The sequence below is a fragment of the Salmo salar genome, chromosome ssa19 (genome assembly GCF_905237065.1).
Source record: "Salmo salar chromosome ssa19, Ssal_v3.1, whole genome shotgun sequence".
Classification (NCBI taxonomy): domain Eukaryota; kingdom Metazoa; phylum Chordata; class Actinopteri; order Salmoniformes; family Salmonidae; genus Salmo; species Salmo salar.
The window spans coordinates 14,847,388-14,865,903 of record NC_059460.1 but is presented as its reverse complement, the minus strand read 5'-3'; the positions used below and the strand labels follow the sequence as shown (position 1 = coordinate 14,865,903).

Below are 18,516 nucleotides of genomic sequence, written 5' to 3'. Positions count from 1 at the left end.
GTGTGTGTGTGTGTGTGTGTGTGTGCGCGAGTGCCGCACACCTGGCTATCTCCCCAGGCTGGAATGACTAGATGGAGTGGTGATGATGGAGGCCTCTTCAGCAACTCGCTATCTGCATAGTCAAGTACCTAAAACTCTTATCTCTATCTGACTCCCAGACAGCACAATGTAATGCATGTGTAATGAAATGCATGCCGTACATGCAAGGACACCTGTTGCTGCTTTCAGGCAAACACAGAGAGATGAGTTCTTATTCTTTTACCCTTGTCATTTGCAGTGCACGTGTGCATGTGACTTTTATGAAATTGACAAACAAATTCCTTCATTTTGATCTTGTTGATGTACCTGTAGCAGTTAGAGCGTTGTGCCAGTAACCAAAAGATTGGTCGTTTTTATTCCTGAGCCGACAAGAGGAATAATCTGTCGACGTGCCCTTAAGTAAGGCACTTAACCCTAATTGCTCCAGGGTCGCAGACCCTGGCTGTGACTTAGGGAGAGTTGGGATATGCAAAAATCACATTTCCAATTCACACAAGTATTAATAAACACTTGTACATGTGTGAAATAGGACAAATATAAGCACCCACCAAATAATTATTTGCAAATATGGAAAATAAATGAATAGATAGGATGATCTTTCCATTCAGAGGTTTTATGATCGAAGAAGAAGTTTCAGTAAAATATCAAAATAAAACATTTGCAATCTCTTTCTCCACACTTAAATGTAACCCCCAAAACGCCCCAAAACCCCTCAAATGACCTGAGCGTCATCAACACATTCAGCAAGTATTTAGTTATAGTCTAATACAATCCGAAGTCAAATATAAATATAAAATATGAGCATTTGAATGTAATCAAAATATATTGTCAGAACACCTTGATTTTGTTCAGATTGTAATAAAATATTTTCGTTCTACCTGTAGCTGTGTTGTTTTTCTGTATTACAACAATTATACTGTCTTTGACCAACCTCAGCGGATCTATACCTAATCTAACGCACCCTCACACATTCACACACTGTAACACACTCCAATTCAACACCCACTTCTAGTTCACTATCTATACGATGCCCTTTCCCCATCATAACCCTTTTAGACTTTTACAAGAGACAATTGCAGCAAACCGATACAAGTTACATCATGCAATAACAATTCTGGTCTATAAAACCAGCTGGTATTTCTAGTCCCTGTCAGTACTCTGTACAAAGGAAAAACTATTCTGTCTGTGTTATTGTTGCTGCGGTCCTACCTTATACCAGTCCAGCAGGTGATTGTAGACTGGTTTTGGCTAGCAGTGTTAAGCTGGCGCTCTGTCTCTCTGTAGCCTCAGAGACTAGAACTCTGATTATGAATGTGTGTAGAGGGGAAGCAACCAATAGCAGAGCAGTGTGGATGGTGCAAAGAGATGGTCCCTCTCTCCTTTTCCCTTGCACACACACACTGTCGCATATTCATAAAGAGCATACCCAAGACTTCTCTGCTGTGAGCAACGTTGAGAATGCTGATGTTGTGTACTATGATAACCCTGTGACGCATTTAGTCAAAACCAGGAACTTACTGTTCAAGTTCTAATCTTTCTAACCTTCTCGGGTTTTCTTTCCTGAGGTTTGTCCAGTGTGCTGTAATTTGAACTGACGATTGCGTGTATCTCAATTTCAGATATGCTTTTCTGACTATTTCAATTGATAACAATCCCTTCACTGAATCTATGGTCAATCAAAGAACAAACTCTCAACCATAGAAATAACATATTGATAAAAAAACTATGTCAAAGTTATTATGCCGAGTCTTTCTTATTCATTTTCTTTGGTTATTCAGATAACACATTTTTATTTTCCAATTTAGCAATATTACCAATGGCATTAATCATTCAGGAATTCATTCCTCATTGTAGATTTTGTGAAAGCACTGACAGCAGCAAAAGGTCGGTCACTTGGGCATTAAAACACTTTCACATCCATTTTAGAAATGATCAGCAAATGTCTTTGAATAAATATTGTTGCTGATTGAATACTACACCTAATAAATGTAACACAGGCATACCATAAATGCATGATTGACATACAGACATTTTCGATTTCACACATTCATAGACCATCTTGGCACTTCCATGATAATATAAATACAATTCTGATCATCTGTCTTGTCAGTGGTCTGTCTCTTAGAAGAAGTTCTGTATCTGATGAGCAAAATAGTGTGTAGAAAAGGTCTGTTCCATAGGACCACTCTTTTCTGTTCCTTATTCTTCACCGAATAGTAACGTCAGGGACGGGAATCAATCACTTTGCCGGTTACACTTTCCCCCCTAGCTTTGCCATTCTCATTTTCAAAGCTGTGGATAAGAAAAATGGAAAATGTTTAAGTTAAATATTTTTGACTGAATCTTGATTTTCACCTAAATTAAAGTCAATCATCCCACAAACCCAGTAATATAAAATGCTCTCCTGAAGATTTCCATGGTATAAGAAGAACAACCTGTGTGAATATCCATATGTAATACTAATGCATTGTCTTGCTGTCTCTAAGATTTCTTCTTTACGAATTTTATTTTAGGGTGGAAGAGATTTTTTCCATCAAAATTGTAGCTTATATAATGGTAAGAAAAGGCTTATGTAAGTACTTCTCAAGCAAATGCCACTTCATGTTCCTCAGCGTAAGTCTTGGCTTTTCAGATGGATTAGGAAGAAATACCCAATGACATGCTTGCCAATAGAGACCCAAAAGAAAACAGCATAGACAGAACATTACCTTGAACATGGAACACAGTTCAACATCTGTACCAATGCAACACAACAATGGAGAGTGTGTTTCAGGGAGGAGGAAAAAACAAAACATTACTAAATGGTGATATATAAATGATCACCCTTTGAAGTCAGGTAAATAATTATATTGAAAGAGTATTGTAGGATTGGCGGTATAAGTCAGTTATTCAGCAGTTTAGTCATGCTGTGAAATTGTAGTCTGAATTGACAAAGAGAGAACTGCAACCAGTGGATAGTATGATGAATTAGTTTTAATTAGTTTGGATTCAAAAGCAGACATTAAGCAGAACAGTTAAATTACATAGCACACACATACATTAGAAATGACCAAGCACTTCATCTTATATAAAAAATAAAGAACATCTCATTCGAGAAATGTAATGCCTTTCCTTTCAAGCAGCAGCATCATCTTTGGCATTCAGTACACCTGTACCCAGAACATGACCAAGCAAATGTTGATGTGTTCAGCAGTACGGCCACTGGATGGAGCTAAAGTCTCAAAAAAACAAGATAGTAATACACTGATTTACATGACAACGGCTCTCCGATATTGTTTCGATTCAAAGCAGTTAAAAGCTTCCATTCAGTTGTCAGAGCTGACTATAGTTAAAATAAGGCCACATAAAGTAATGCCAGCTGTGGTAACCGCTCTAAAACTGTGCCTTATTATCTTGTTAAAGGAAGACAAAAGAGGGTGAACGTTGGGTCCACGGGTTAGAGAATGCCGTACATGCTTGGGATGTGAGTAGGTTGGCGCAGAAGCCACAGTGTTCGCGTGTGATCTCAAAGGCTCACAAGATCAGAGAGAGAGTGTTAGGTTGTTAGAGTAGATGAGAGGCTAGGTTAGCATTTGATGAGAGGGATTGAAGAGCCCCAGCCCCCTAAGCAGCAGCAATTATTTTTGCCCGTCTTGATACCTGCGCTCATGGGCACTTCTATGGCCAGGGGCTGTTGGTCTGGGTCGGAACTGCGCTTGCCAGGTTTGTGGGTGAACGTGGGTCGGTGTAGCAGACTCTCAGAGTTTGTGGAATCTGCAGTATAGTCTGTGTTGTTGTTGCATCTGGCTGTGGGTTGGAAGATCTTGCTTCTGTATCCCTCGGGGTGGTATGAGGGTATGTTGTTGTTGTCATCTTCTTCATCATCATCGCCGTTTCCGATGACGACCAGCTCGGCCTGGATATTCTCCTCATCTTCCTCCTCTGCTGCGTTCTGATAGCCCATGAAGATCATTGTCACTGGTTCAGAGTCCAGATCAGGTGGAAAGGTGTTCATGATGTTGAAGGAGGACTCACCACTGTCACTGGTGTAAAATGGTGACTGTCGACTGCTGGGGTAGAATGGAGACTGACGACAGTTGGGGTAGATTGGTGACTGCCTGTCCCAATCTGTCACAGTATTCTCTATCAGCGGTATGGGAGTGCGGCTTTCTCCTGAACTCAGGACTGCAATGATAGCTGGTCTGTTTTTATCTGGGTGTGGGCCTATACCACTGCTACCATTGGTGAGGCTCTGGCCAGTTTTGAAACCTTGATGGGTGGCTGACTGAGGCTGCACTAGATGCGTGTCAGCGTGGATGTTTGGAATGTGAGAGGGGGCAGAGCTGGCTACTTCTTCCCTGCTCTGGGCTCCATCTCTGGGCAGAGCTTCTGGAAGCATCTGGAAAGGGCTGGCTTGAGGATGGGGGGTTGTAATGGAGGTCCGATGGCCATTGGGCTCACCAGGACTGGGGCTGACGTGTCCCTGCTCGGGCTTCCATGCAGGGGTTGAAGGCCTGCTGGTGTAAGGAGCAGCGTAGACAGGCCTGTGGTACTGGACCTCGGTGGGGACCTTTGCATCCCCAGCCTGGCGCAGGAGCGCCTCCACCTCAACGTTACTCAGTTCACCCAACCCCACCCCATTCCGGGTCACCTGTCCCTCCGAGCGTAGGGCATAGACAGACTTCTTCCCATCATCGTAGACCTTCACACCTTTCTGTTGGAACTCTTCAGGGGTTAGGGTGGTCATGGACACAACTTGGCTCTCTCCTGTTCTCATGTCCTTCTCTACACTGATCTCCATGGCGAACATAGCTATGGAGAGAGAGAGGACATAGGATGGATAACAACTAGAACACAATGTGTATGATTCATATAACATACTGAATGTATTTTGAATGTACCACAAATATGTACAGTAGGTTATAACTTCTGTCTGTACACTGTTTTCATGTATTTATGTGTTCAATCAATAATCAAAGTATAGCTCCTTGACAAATGAAAAAAGCTTTTTATCCAATTTCTGCTAAGCTAAAAATATTAAATTACAGGCTTTGAAACGGCATAATTGGAACAGCAGGTGTCAAGGCCTGATTCAAGCTGAGTCCATGTTCTAGGAATCCAAATGAGTCACCTACAGAGAACGATCATATAAAGGCCCATATCACATAAAAATTCACTGTGATGTACAGGTGAAGTGCTTAATAATTCCAGATATCATCTCACTTTTTCTATGTTTTCGACAGGCAGATGTCTATTCATTCCATTATCCTGCTTGTTGAGACCTACGGACGTTTGACATTACGTAATGTCGTGTTAAGCACTATAAAAGAGTGCAGATGGCCACTTATTGTGTGTATAAAAATATTCACTCTAAATAACATAGGCCAGATATTGCATACAGAATACTGTATATTGTTTATATACCCTGCTTTGGTTCTTCACCATCAAGTCCTTCCTGTGGATTTTTTATTTTCCTCAGTGGTCTACTGGTAGGTGTGATGGACCTTTGCATCTGGAAATCTGGCATATTTGGAATCGGTGCGTAAACGTATTGTATCGGGTCTGTAAAGATAACAACCCAGTCAGTTCACATATGCCAACAGGTCCACCAGAAGATGTTAACATGGAATAAATATAGGAAAATAATTTTAGGAAGACAAGCACAACACCAAGAGCAACAAAAGTATTTACCTGCCTGGTATTCGGCATTTAACTCCTGTGTGGAGATACAGGTGTTCACAATCAAAACCGACTGAAAGGATGATGAAAAAATCACAACAAGCCAGGTGAAAAAGAAAGTATGTTAGTAATTACTGATTATTTCCAAACGTCTCGAGGGTTGTTCGTTTCCGGTTAGGGATTAGACACCATGTCCAAGGAATCAGAAAACATGCAACTCGAACAGCGGCACCTTCTGCCCTCCATCAATATAATTGCCTTCCATATCGCATCACCTTTTCCTCTGAAAGCAGACCTTTGCTTACCGCCGCACACCCACACAGTCAGTTCACTACAACCTCTTGGTGAATTTCTTTTTTAACACAAATCACTACCTGCATATTCAATTAATATCCTCCATTTCATTGGAATGAAGCCATGCCCCATAGACATAAAGGACATAGACACAGATTATGAGACATTATCCATCCCCCCATTATTGTTAGTGTAAGGCCGACGATGAGAATGATAATCCAAGTACACTGCAAACTCAAGATTCAAGCATTAGGCCTAATACCCATGAACCCTTGTTGTTCTCCAAAGAACCAGAATAATGGATATAAATACAAATCCCACATTATAAGCACAAAGTAGTGGTCTAATGTTAGTATTAGACGAGCAATACCTTGATGATGTCTTCTGCAGTCTTTTCCACCTCCTTCAGTCTCTTCAGAATCACTTCCTCGTTGGCTGAAATCTGCAGCTCCTGTGTTTCCAGAGCCTCTATTTCCGTCTCCATTCTGTAAAGTGGATGCAAAATATAGAGCAGTTTAGCAGCCGCAATCAGTCCAAACAGACAGTAATCACTCAGCAAGCAGAGGTATTCATATGGAAATCGGAAAAACAAATTGACATTTGCATGGAAATGACCTTATCCATTGCAACCGTAATCATTGGTAGTCGGTCACTTATAGCTTAGCATGTAAATTAACATATGCAATGACTATGCTTGTTCTTTGATAGAGATAGATTGCTTGATTGAATTTGTGTTTATCAGTATGCGTCTTGGACGTCAATCAAAACAACACTGAATATGTTCCGTATTTGGCTCATATCAAATAGAAAAACATGACTATTTTACTTGCATCCAATATTTAAATATTTTACATTCAATCATACTCTCATTAAGGTGAATATTGATAGGCTGTTTATGTGTTTTTCTAAATGTGGTTGTTTTGGTCAGGGGTCAAAGTCTATTTCTGAACCCTCATCCTGATCCTTGATAGGTTGTTTTGTCCAGGTGATGAGGAGGATTTCTCTCTAGATTGGTTTGGAGCTTTCGCCAGCATCCCAAATGCCAGCCTATTCCCTATATAGTGCACTACTTTTGAATAGTGCACTACTCTTGACCGGGAATAGAGTGGGAATAGACTGGGAATAGAGTGCCATTTAGGACATAGCTTTATCACACAGCTCTGATACAGTCCAGTGAACAAAGCTCAGAGCCCATCTCATCACATCACTGCTAGCAGGCAGGACGGCAGGACAGACAACAGACAGGTCCCTCCAGTTCACTCGTCTCTCTATTAATGTTCTACCATCAGAAAATATAACAGTGCCTCTCTCTGATAGAACATATAATCACTGTAACGGCTGTCTTCTGTAGAAATGGACCAAGGCGCAGCAGGTATGTGAATACTCATCTTTAATTAAAAAAAAGAAGTAAAGCATCCACTTAACAATGCAAACAAAGTGACAACAGCTACAGTTCTGCAGGCTAGAAACACAGTGCAAAAACAACCACCCACAACCCCAAAGAAAAACACACACACCTATATAGGACTTCCAATCAAAGGCAACTATACACACCTGCCTTCAATTGGAAGTCCCAATCATCCACCCAACATTTAACCAATACAAACATGCCACGTCCTGACCCCAAAACTAAAACACTAGCTCCATCTGCTGGTCAGGACGTGACAGTACCCCCCCCTCAAGGTGCAGACCCCGGAATGCACCTACCAACAAAAAAAAACAAACACAAAACCCATAAACAATAACCCTAAAACAATAAGGGAGGGAAGGGAGGGGGGCTGCCGTCACCGACGGCACTGTGCTACACCCTCCCTCCCCAACCCACCTATCCTGGAGGTGGCTCAGGTGCAGGGCGTGGACCTTGCTCCATCGTCGGCGTAGCCCACTTCGGTGGCGCTGCTAACTGCGCCGGGCAGATGGGCCACTTGGGCTGACCCTGGCAGACGGACCACTCGTGCTGGGCCGGAGGACAGGAGGGCCCCTCGGGCTGGGCCGGGGGACAGGAGGGCCACTCGGGCTGGGCCGGGGGACAGGAGGGCCACTCGGGCTGGACCGGAGGGCAGGAGGGCCACTCGGGCTGGGCCGGAGGGCAGGAGGGCCACTCGGGCTGGGCCGGAGGGCAGGAGGGCCACTCGGGCTGGGCCGGAGGGCAGGAGGGCCCCTCGGGCTGGGCCGGAGAGCAGGAGGGCCCCTCGGGCTGGGCCGGAGAGCAGGAGGGCCCCTCGGGCTGGGCCGGAGAGCAGGAGGGCCCCTCGGGCTGGGCCGGAGAGCAGGAGGGCCCCTCGGGCTGGGCCGGAGAGCAGGAGGGCCCCTCGGGCTGGGCCGGAGAGCAGGAGGGCCCCTCGGGCTGGGCCGGAGAGCAGGAGGGCACCTCGGGCTGGGCCAGAGGGCAGAACCGGGCAGTCTGGCCACTCTGGCAGAACCGGGCAGTCTGGCCACTCTGGCAGAACCGGGCAGTCTGGCCACTCTGGCAGAACCGGGCAGTCTGGCCACTCTGGCAGAACCGGGCAGTCTGGCCACTCTGGCAGAACCGGGCAGTCTGGCCACTCTGGCAGAACAGGGCAGTCTGGCCACTCTGGCAGAACAGGGCAGTCTGGCCACTCTGGCAGAACAGGGCAGTCTGGCCACTCTGGCAGTTCAGGGCAGTCTGGCCACCCTGGCAGTTCAGGGCAGTCTGGCCACCCTGGCAGCTCAGGGCAGTCTGGCCACCCTGGCAGTTCAGGGCAGTCTGGCCACCCTGGCAGTTCAGGGCAGTCTGGCCACTCTGGCAGTTCAGGGCAGTCTGGCCACTCTGGCAGTTCAGGGCAGTCTGGCCACTCTGGCAGTTCAGGGCAGTCTGGCCACTCTGGCAGTTCAGGGCAGTCTGGCCACTCTGGCAGTTCAGGGCAGTCTGGCCACTCTGGCAGTTCAGGGCAGTCTGGCCACTCTGGCAGTTCAGGGCAGTCTGGCCACTCCGGCAGTTCAGGGCAGTCTGACCTCTCTGGCGACTGTTGACTGGCGGGCAGCTCTGACGACTGTTGACTGGCGGGCAGCTCTGACGACTGTTGACTGGCGGGCAGCTCTGACGACTGTTGACTGGCGGGCAGCTCTGACGACTGTTGACTGGCGGGCAGCACTGACGACTGTTGACTGGCGGGCAGCTCTGGTGACTTTTGACTGGCGAGGCTGGGTTGACACACTAGACTCCTGATGCGTGGGGCTGGTATAGGACGTGCCAGCCTGGAGACACGCACCTCCATGCTAGTGCGTCTGGCGGGAAACACCGGACCGAAAGGGCGCACTGGCGGTCTTGAGTGCAGGGTTGGCATCACCCCTTCCGGCTCGATGCTCCCCTTGCCCTGGCACCTGCGGGGCGCTGGTACTGGGCGAACTGGGCTGTGCGTCCGTATAGGCGAGATGGTGCGCACCTCAGCGTAACATGGCGCCCTCCACCTCGTACGCACCTCCCTGTAGTCACGGGTAGCTGGCTTACGGCTCTTCCCTGGCCTGGCCAAACTACCCGTGTGCCCCCCCCAAAAAAAATCTTGGGGCTGCCTCTCGGGTTCCCTTAGCTCCCTTAACTTGTCCGCCCAGAATTTTCTTTCGTCCTGCCAGGTCCATTCCTCCATTTTCTTCTCCTGTGGCTTCCTCCTCTTCTGCTGCTTGGTCCTTTGGTGGGTGGTTCTGTAACGGCTGTCTTCTGTAGAAATGGACCAAGGCGCAGCAGGTATGTGAATACTCATCTTTAATTAAAAAAAAGAAGTAAAGCATCCACTTAACAATGCAAACAAAGTGACAACAGCTACAGTTCTGCAGGCTAGAAACACAGTGCAAAAACAACCACCCACAACCCCAAAGAAAAACACACACACCTATATAGGACTTCCAATCAAAGGCAACTATACACACCTGCCTTCAATTGGAAGTCCCAATCATCCACCCAACATTTAACCAATACAAACATGCCACGTCCTGACCCCAAAACTAAAACACTAGCTCCATCTGCTGGTCAGGACGTGACAATCACTTACAGCTATACTCTGAGAGCTATACTAAAAGCTATATACACTAACACTATAACACTATAACACATTATGTTATTGCATAATGGTACTATTACTCTCTTAAAGTACTTATTATAGACTGGGTGGTTCGAGCACTGAATGCTGATTGGCTGAAAGCCATGGTATATCAGACCGTATGCCATGGGTATGACAAAGCATTTATTTTTTATGCTCTAATTACATTGGTAACCAGTTTCTAATAGGAATAAGGCACCTCGGGGCTTTGTGAAATATGGCCAATATACCACGGATAAGGGCTGTGTGCAGGCACTCCGCATTGCATTGTGCATAAGAACAGCCCTTAGCCGTGGTATATTGGCCATATACCACACCCCCTCGGGCCTTATTGCTTAAATATATCTGCATTGACTCTGAGGGAGTAATCCTCTCTAAGGTGGTTGGTTTAAGCAGGCAGGGCTATAAGCACAGTAGACAGGTTGTTATGTAACAATGGTTGGGGTGGGAAGACTGTCTGTACGACCGTTGGCTGACACACAAAGCCTCTCACAGGGGTTAAGCAGTGGGTTAAGGAGCACCATCTCGGTATAATCCTTCCAATCGTTTCCCACTCATAGTAGCTCAGGCTAGAAAGGGAAAGCGTTTGAAAATCTCCTGTGTTGCCCTTTGACTTAGAAACGTATGCTCTTGACTCACTAACGCGTGAATGTGTGCACTGCACTCAGCCACACACAAGCAAACATGGACGAACGCACAAGCACACTAGTGCCGAGTGATTAGTGCTTTCGGTGGGTTTTGGTTCGGTTTAAAAAAAAAAATCACCGTCAATTATTATTAATTTTTAACATTAAATGCATTCTGAAATATGACCTAGGAATTATTTTTGTAGCTTTTTAATTGAAATTCCAAAGCCAAATATTTTCAATTGCCAAAACATTGAAAACATTCCATTGTCGCTTAACAACACAGAATAAAGCAATTAAAAGAACCCCCATGATGTAGTGACCACCATCACTCCTTAGCACTTATTTACCATAATCTATTCACATTACTTTACTTAAATAAAATATTTTTGTTATGTATATTACTTGTTTTTCATATAAGTACTTTATTATTTCATTTCTTCGCATCTCATCTCTTCTGAGGCAGTAGCAGCAAGTCTGCCAGACAACCATCTAACGCTATCTCTGTGCTCCCCAACGAGCCAAGCTCCTCTAGGCTAGCGAAAAGGTTAGCCCATGATCATTGGGTTTCCACAGCTGCCCATGCTGCAGAGCTTTCTGACAAAATCACAATTTTAGTAGTTCTTCAAAGTAAAAGGCATTTTCAAGACTACTAAAGCTATCAAGAGCTACCTCACAAACTGTCTCTATACCTCTTGTCGATGTGTTGTGTACATTCCTCTCCCATGGCGTACATTTCATGTGCGGGAAGCTGTTCAACCACACTAAACTGTTAATTCTTGTCACACCCTGATCTGTTTCACCTGTCTTGTGATTGTCTCCACTCCCTCCAGGTGTCGCTTATTATCCCTGGTGTATATAACCCTGTGTTTCCTCTCTCTGTGCCAGTTCGTCTTGTATGCTTTTCAAGTCAACCAGCGGTTTTCCCGTATTCCTGCTTCTATTCTCATTTGCTAGTCCTCCAGGTTTTTGACCCTTGCCTGTTTTCTGGACTCTGTACCCGCCTGCCTTACCATTCTGCCTGCCCTGACCTCCAGCCTGCCTGCCACTCTGTACCTCCTGGACTCTGAACAGGTTTTGACCTTTTGCCTGTCTACGACCATTCTCTTGCCTACCCCTTTTGGCTTGTTTAATAAATATCACGACTCAAACCAGCTGCCTCCCGTTTCTGCATCTGGGTCTCGCCTTGTGCCCTTAAAGTATGAACTGGCCATGACAGACCCAGCAGACTTGGACCAGCTCCGCCACACTGTCTCTATGCAGAGAGCCACCATTGGGAGGCATGAAGAGTTATTACAGGACCTTTTGGAAGGGCTTTGTTCCCTGACGGAATGCCACGACCAAGGCTATTATGGAGAAAATCAGGGAGTTAGCTCATAGGCAGCCTGCCACTTCTGAGAACCCCCAACCACACACTAACTTTTTCCTTATGAGTGGTGAGTTTGTACAGCCTACTCCGGCTCCCGGAAAACCCTGCTTACCACCTCCGGAGCAATATTCTGAGGATCCTGGTACCTGCCGGGGTTTTCTTTCTCAGTGCTCTCTTATTTTTGAGCTACAGCCATCTTCGTTTCCTTCAGACCGATCGAAGATAGCGTATATTATTACGCTAATGTCGGGAAGGGTGCTTTCCTGAGCTACGGCAGTTTGGGAGCAACAATCTGACATTTGTCATCATCTGGAGGATTTCATGCCAGAGGTGAGGAAGGTGTTCGATTCTCCGGTATCCGGGAGAGAGGCGGCCCGAAAACTTCTTGAATTATGTCAAGACTCCCGTAGTGTGGCAGACTACGCTGTTGACTTTTGCACGTTGGCCACAAGTAGTGCCTGGAATCCGGAGTCTCTTTTCAATACCTTTCTTCACGGATTATCTGAGGTGGCAAAAGATGAGCTAGCTGCTCAGGAATTACCGGTGGACCTCACTTCCCTCATCGCCCTCACCATTAGAATTGATGGACGTCTAAGGGAACACAGGAGTGAGAGGAGTCGAAGGAATCTGGAAGTCCCCAAAGGCTGTTTTTCCAAGAGGATCCTAAGTCACCCCAGCTCCCTCAAGTATCATCGGCGACGGGTGAGTCAGATACTCCGGAACCTATACAACTGGGCAGAGCTAGGTTATCACCTAGGGAACGTTCACATAGGCTAAGTTCCAACAGTTGCCTGTGCTGCGGGACAGTATACAGCCACCTGCCCAGTTAAGATACCTATTTCTGTAGTAGGTACAAGTAGTCTGGCGAGCCAGACTGGGAATCCTCTAAATCCCATCAACCGCACTCCTTTTTTGTGATACTGCTGTGGGGAGACCAGATAAATCTCTTCAGGTGCTCATTGACTCTGGGGCGGATGAGAGTTTTATGGATCCTACCCTAGTTTCTGAATTAGATATCCCCACTCCACTCCTCTCTGTTCCCATGGATGCTAGAGCACTGGACGGGAGCTCCATTGGTAGAGTTGCCCACAGCACTGTTCCTATTTATCTGCGGGTTTCAGGAAATCACAGTGAGGCTATACAGCTTCTCCTCATTGAGTCTCCCCATGTTCCTGTTTTGGGATTTTCTTGGCTCAAAAAACACAACCCTGTTATTGACTGGACCACAAGTTCAATCCTGGGTTGGAGTCCGTTCTGCCATTCCCATTGCTTCAAAGCAGCGCAGCCTTCCATGAGACGGCCTCCCCAGGGCTTAAGTCAAGTCTGAGATTTCTTTGCCGTCCCCACAGAGTACCACGACCTCCTGGAGGTCTTCAGCAAGGCACGGGCTACTTCTATTCCCCCTCAACGTCCTTATGATTGTGCCATTGATCTCCTCCCAGGCACCACACCACCTCGTGGTAGGCTATATTCTCTATCCGGGCCGGAGATCAAGACCATGGAGGAGTACATAGAGGAGTCTATGGCTACTGGGGCCATCCGTCCACCAGGGTTTTTCTTAGTGGAGAAGGACAAGACCCTGCGTCCGTGCATTGACTACCGGGGTCTAAATGACATTACTGTTAAGAATCATTACCCCCCCACCTCTCCTCGGCTTTTGAACCTCACCAGGGGGCCACCATTATTTTCCAAGCTGGACATTCGGAATGCCTACCACCTGGTTCGGATACGTGAAGGAGATGAGTGGAAGACAGCCTTCAACACAGCCAGTGGATATTATGAGTACCAGGTCATGCCGTTTGGACTCACCAATGCCCCTGCTGTCTTCCAGGCTCTGGTAAACGATGTGCTCCAGGATATGCTAAACCGTTTTGTGTTCATCTACCTTGATGACATCCTTTTTTCCCCCCCTGGTCTGCCCAAGAACATGTTCTTCATGTCAGACAGATCCTTCAGTGCTTCCTGGAGAACCAGTTGTTCATGAAAGCCGAGAAGTTAGTTCCACCACTCTACAATCTCCTTTCTGGGATATGTCATTGCTGAGGGAAATGTTCAGATGGATCTTGGGAAGGTGAAAGCAGTGGTGGATTGGCCTCAACCTACGTCCAGGGTGCAGTTGCAACGTTTCCTGGGTTTTGTAACTTCTACCGCTGTTTCATTCGGGGTTACAGCACCCTGGCGGCCCCCCTCTCTGCAGTCACCTCTCCCAAAGTACTGTTCACATGGTCTCCAGCTGTCGACAGAGTCTTTGTGGACCTGAAGCATTGGTTCACCACAGCACCCATCCGGATCCGTCCCGTCAATTTGTGGTGGAAGTGGAGGCTTCTGATGTTGGAGTGGGGGCCATCCTGTCCCAGCGATCTGCCCAGGACCAAAAGCTTCATCCCTGTGCCTTCCTGTCTCATCATCTGAATCCTGCAGAGAGGAACTACGATGTAGGCAACCGAGAACTCCTGGCAGTCAAGATGGCGTTGGAAGAGTGGAAGCACTGGCTGGACTGAGCAGAACAGCCATTCCTGGTCTGGACCGACCATAAAAATGTGGAATATCTCTGTACAGCAAAGCGCCTTAACACCAGGCAGGCCCGGTGGTCTCTCCCGTTTACCAGATTTAACTTCACCATTTCCTACCGCCCAGGGTCCAAGAATGTGAAGCCTGACGCCCTGTCACGCCTATACAGTTCCTGTGCCAAACCCTCAGTCTCTGAAACCATTCTCCCTGCCTCATGCCTTGCAACCTCAGTGGGTTATGGTATTGAGACCCTAGTTTGCAAGGCTCAACGTTCCCAGCCTGGACCTGAAGGGGGCCCGGCTAACTGGCGGTTTGTCCCTAACTCAGTCCTGTCCCGGGTCCTGGAATGGGCTCATTCCTCCAGGCTGACCTGTCATCCCAGTTCCCACCGTACCCTAGCATTCCTCCGACAACGTTTCTGGTGACCCACAATGGTTCCTGACGTCTCTGCCTTCGTCGCCGCGTGCACGGTGTGTGCCCAGAACAAGACTCCATGGCAAGCTCTTTCTGGCCTTCTTCAGCCACTACCGGTCCCTCATCTTCCCTGGTCTCATATCTCTCTGGATTTTGTCACTGGGCTTCCCCCATCTGATGGCTACTCCATCATTCTGACAGTGGTGGATCTATTCTCAAAGGCTGCTCATATCATCCCTCTCCCCAAACTTTCTTCAAACGCTCCATTCCCAGTCGAACGGCCAGTCGGCACAAGCTGACCTGGAGACCACCCTAAGATGCCTGGCCTCAACCAACCCCACTACCTGGAGTCAACAACTGGCCTGGGTGGAGTATGCCCGGAACATCCTTCCCTGTCCAGCAACGGGACTCTCCCCTTTTGAGTGCTCTATGGGGTATCAACCTCCACTCTTCCCAGAACAAGAACCAGAAGTCAACGTACCCTCGGTTCAGATGTTCGTCCGCCGCTGTCGACGTACCTGGAGAAGAGCTAGGGTAGTGCTTCTCAAGACCAACTCCAGGTATCGTCAACAAGCGGACCGCCGCCAGACTCCAGCTCCCTACTACTGCATTGGGCAGAGGGTATGGCTGTCCACACGGGACCTGCTCCTTCAGGTAGAGTCCTGCAAACTGTCCCCTCGTTTCATTGGTTCGTTTTCCCATCTCTAGAGTCCTTAGTTCCACTGCTGTCCATCTCTTGTTACCCTGTGCCCTCCGTATTCACCCTACGTTCCATGTGTTTAGGATTAAGCCCGTGTCTCAGTCCTTTGTCTTCTGTCCCCGGGTCCAAGACTCAAACCAGCTGCCTCCCGTGTCTGCATCTGGGTCGCACCTTGTGCCCTTATAGATTCTGGTAGGATTTAATACCAAGATATTTAGCTATCTATATTTTAATTGGTAAATAGCTCATTGCAATAGGCTTATATTTAAGGATACAGCTTGGCAGATGACAAGTTATGGTGGCCTACAAATTTTGTGTGGAATTAGTAATTATTGTTAGTGACAATTATGGTTGTTGGTTGTAAGTAACGTTAGCTATATCGGATATTATAATGGCTCAGTTCAAGATTATATTAAATGACTCTCTCTTAAGGGGACACTATTCTGGCATCACAATGAAGGAAGATGGCCACAATGAAAGTAGTAAGTTTAAATCAGTCACATCAAGTTAACAGAATATGCAATGATATGAATGGGAGATGAAACAACATTTTCAGAGAACATAATTGTTATGCCCCCCTGTGGTATATGGATGCCATAATGGATGAACAGTAACATAGTTATGATGACAGAAATGCATCATCTACATATCTAGGAGAGACAGGGTTAGGGAAGAGAGAACAGAGAATCTACCAACTGAGTTTAGTTTCGCTAGTGAGTTATTTTTCATAATGTGAAATCAACTCGACAGACCTGTAGTCATTTAGGACAGGGGGGGTATGTTTTATTTGGACTGGCACACCACAGGATGTTTTCAACAGCACTAACACTGTTACTGTAGAAATTCACAGGTACCTGAAACACTATCTGCCCGAACACTGTTACTATAGGAATCCACAGGAGAACAAACATGAACCTATATTAACAGTGTTTAGAAAGGTCAGAGAGAGGGTAAAAATATATTGTAGCACATGACAGGTTTTATCCTCTGGCTGGTCAAAAGTGTTCGTGTGGACAGTTCAAGACATTTCAATGCAAAACAGCATGTTTTATGTTATATAAAGTAAAGTACTGTAATGTTTTATTGAAGGTTCCTCTCAACGCTGGACAAAACAATTTGGGTGGACATCAATCGGGCTGTGCTGGACCGACCCATGTGGATGGCCTTCGTCCTCATTCAGATCTTTGTTCTGAGGCAGATGGTCTTCAATACAACTCAGAAGATGATCTAGTCCCAGATGACTGAGACAGACACGGAGCCCAAGCAGACTTAAGAACTAAATGAACTGCTTCAGGGTTCTACCTGGAACCAAAAAGGGTTCTACCTGGAACCGAAAAGGGTTCTCCTATGGTGACAGCCGAAGAACCATTTTGGAACCCTTTGTACTATAGTCTTCCACTACTTTAAGGAAACAGATTGTTACCTAACTTATTGGTTAAAACTCGTTAAGAGGTTTTACCACGTTTTATGCGCTGAATTAGGTTGAATATTTCCCTATTAAAAACTCCCTACAGCGTGCCACAGTTCGTTCTTGATGCAATGTCTCACGTGATTGACATGATTTCTCTCTATGGAATTTCTCTCAAGTAATTAAACCGACGTCAGTCAATTAGTGGTTTAATAACTGAAAAAAGTACAACATTTTGGTTAATCACAGCACGAAACACACACACACACACACACACACACACACACACACACACACACACACACACACACACACACACACACACACACACACACACACACACACACACACACACACACACACACACACACACACACACACACACACACACACACACACACCTCACCATTCATCCCATTCTAAGATGTACCTGTCAATGTTACTCTGCAGTAATAGGGTTTGCTCCTGGTCGCCCTGGGCCTGTAGTTTGTTGGCCTCCTGGTCCTCCTCACTCTGAGGGCTCAGCCCATCCATCAGCCATTGCTCTCGAAGGGCCTTTTTCTATTTGGGGAAAACATCAATAGACTATGTTACACCATGAACTATAGTGTTGTAACTCAATAACTGTTGTGTGTCCCCAACGACCGTGCAGATATTTAAATTCCATTCCATTCTTTTTGACTTCAGATAAAACCAACATGCAATAGGTTTTTAACAATGTACAGTGCATTCGGGAAGTATTCAGAACCCTTGACTTTTTCCTCATTCTTTTTCCACATTCTTTTTTAATTAATTTTTTTAAATTATTTTTTATCTCATCAATCTAAACAAAATACCCTATAATGACAATGCAAAAACTGGTTTTTAGACATTTTTGCAAATGTATAAAAAATAGATTAAGTATAATTTTTACATAAGTATTCAGACCCTTTACTGAGTACTTTGTTGAAGCGCCTTTGGCAGTGATTGCAGCCTCAAGTCCTCTTGGGTTTGACGCTACAAGTTTGGCACACACTTGTATTTGGGGAGTTTCTCCCATTCTTCTCTCCAAATACTCTCAAGCTCTGTCAGGTTGGATGGGGAATGTTGCTCCACAGGTCTTTTCAGGTCTCTCCAGAAATGCCTGTGTGCTTAGGGTCATTGTCCTGTTGGAAGATGAACCTTCACCCCAGTCTGAGGTCCTGAGTGCTCTGGAGCAGGTTTTCATCAAGTATCTCTCTGTACTTTGCTCCTTTCATCTTTCCATCGATCCTGACTAGTCGGCCAGTCCAGGCCGCTGAAAAACATCCCCACAGCATGACGCTGCCACCATCATGCTTCACTGTAGGGATGGTGCCAGGATTCCTCCAGACGTGGCGCTTGGCATTCAGGCCAAAGAGTTCATTCAGGCCAGAAAATCTTCATGGTCTGAGAGTCCTTTGGGTGTCTGTTGGCAAACT

The 18,516-nt window shown here is 46.3% G+C and overlaps 1 protein-coding gene across 4 annotated transcripts in view; it reads right to left on the bottom strand.

Annotated features, from left to right (window-relative positions):
* palmdb (palmdelphin b) overlaps positions 1–18,516 on the bottom strand; it is a 43,100-nt gene that overhangs the window by 8,039 nt on the left and 16,545 nt on the right. Inside the window, exons 4-10 of one of the 4 annotated variants that reach the window (XM_014157397.2) lie at positions 17,508–17,638; positions 6,362–6,476; positions 5,710–5,770; positions 5,443–5,580; positions 3,679–4,830; positions 2,748–2,773; positions 2,098–2,331 (exon numbers count right to left, since the gene is read on the bottom strand). In XM_014157397.2, coding sequence (XP_014012872.1) covers positions 2,326–2,331; positions 2,748–2,773; positions 3,679–4,830; positions 5,443–5,580; positions 5,710–5,770; positions 6,362–6,476; positions 17,508–17,638 — 1,629 coding nt within the window. In that variant the 3' untranslated portion in view covers positions 2,098–2,325. Of the gene's footprint in view, positions 1–631; positions 2,332–2,747; positions 2,774–3,678; positions 4,831–5,442; positions 5,581–5,709; positions 5,771–6,361; positions 6,477–17,507; positions 17,639–18,516 lie in introns of those variants that run through there. The other 3 variants (XM_014157396.2, XM_014157393.2, XM_014157395.2) reach the window with 3 other exon arrangements.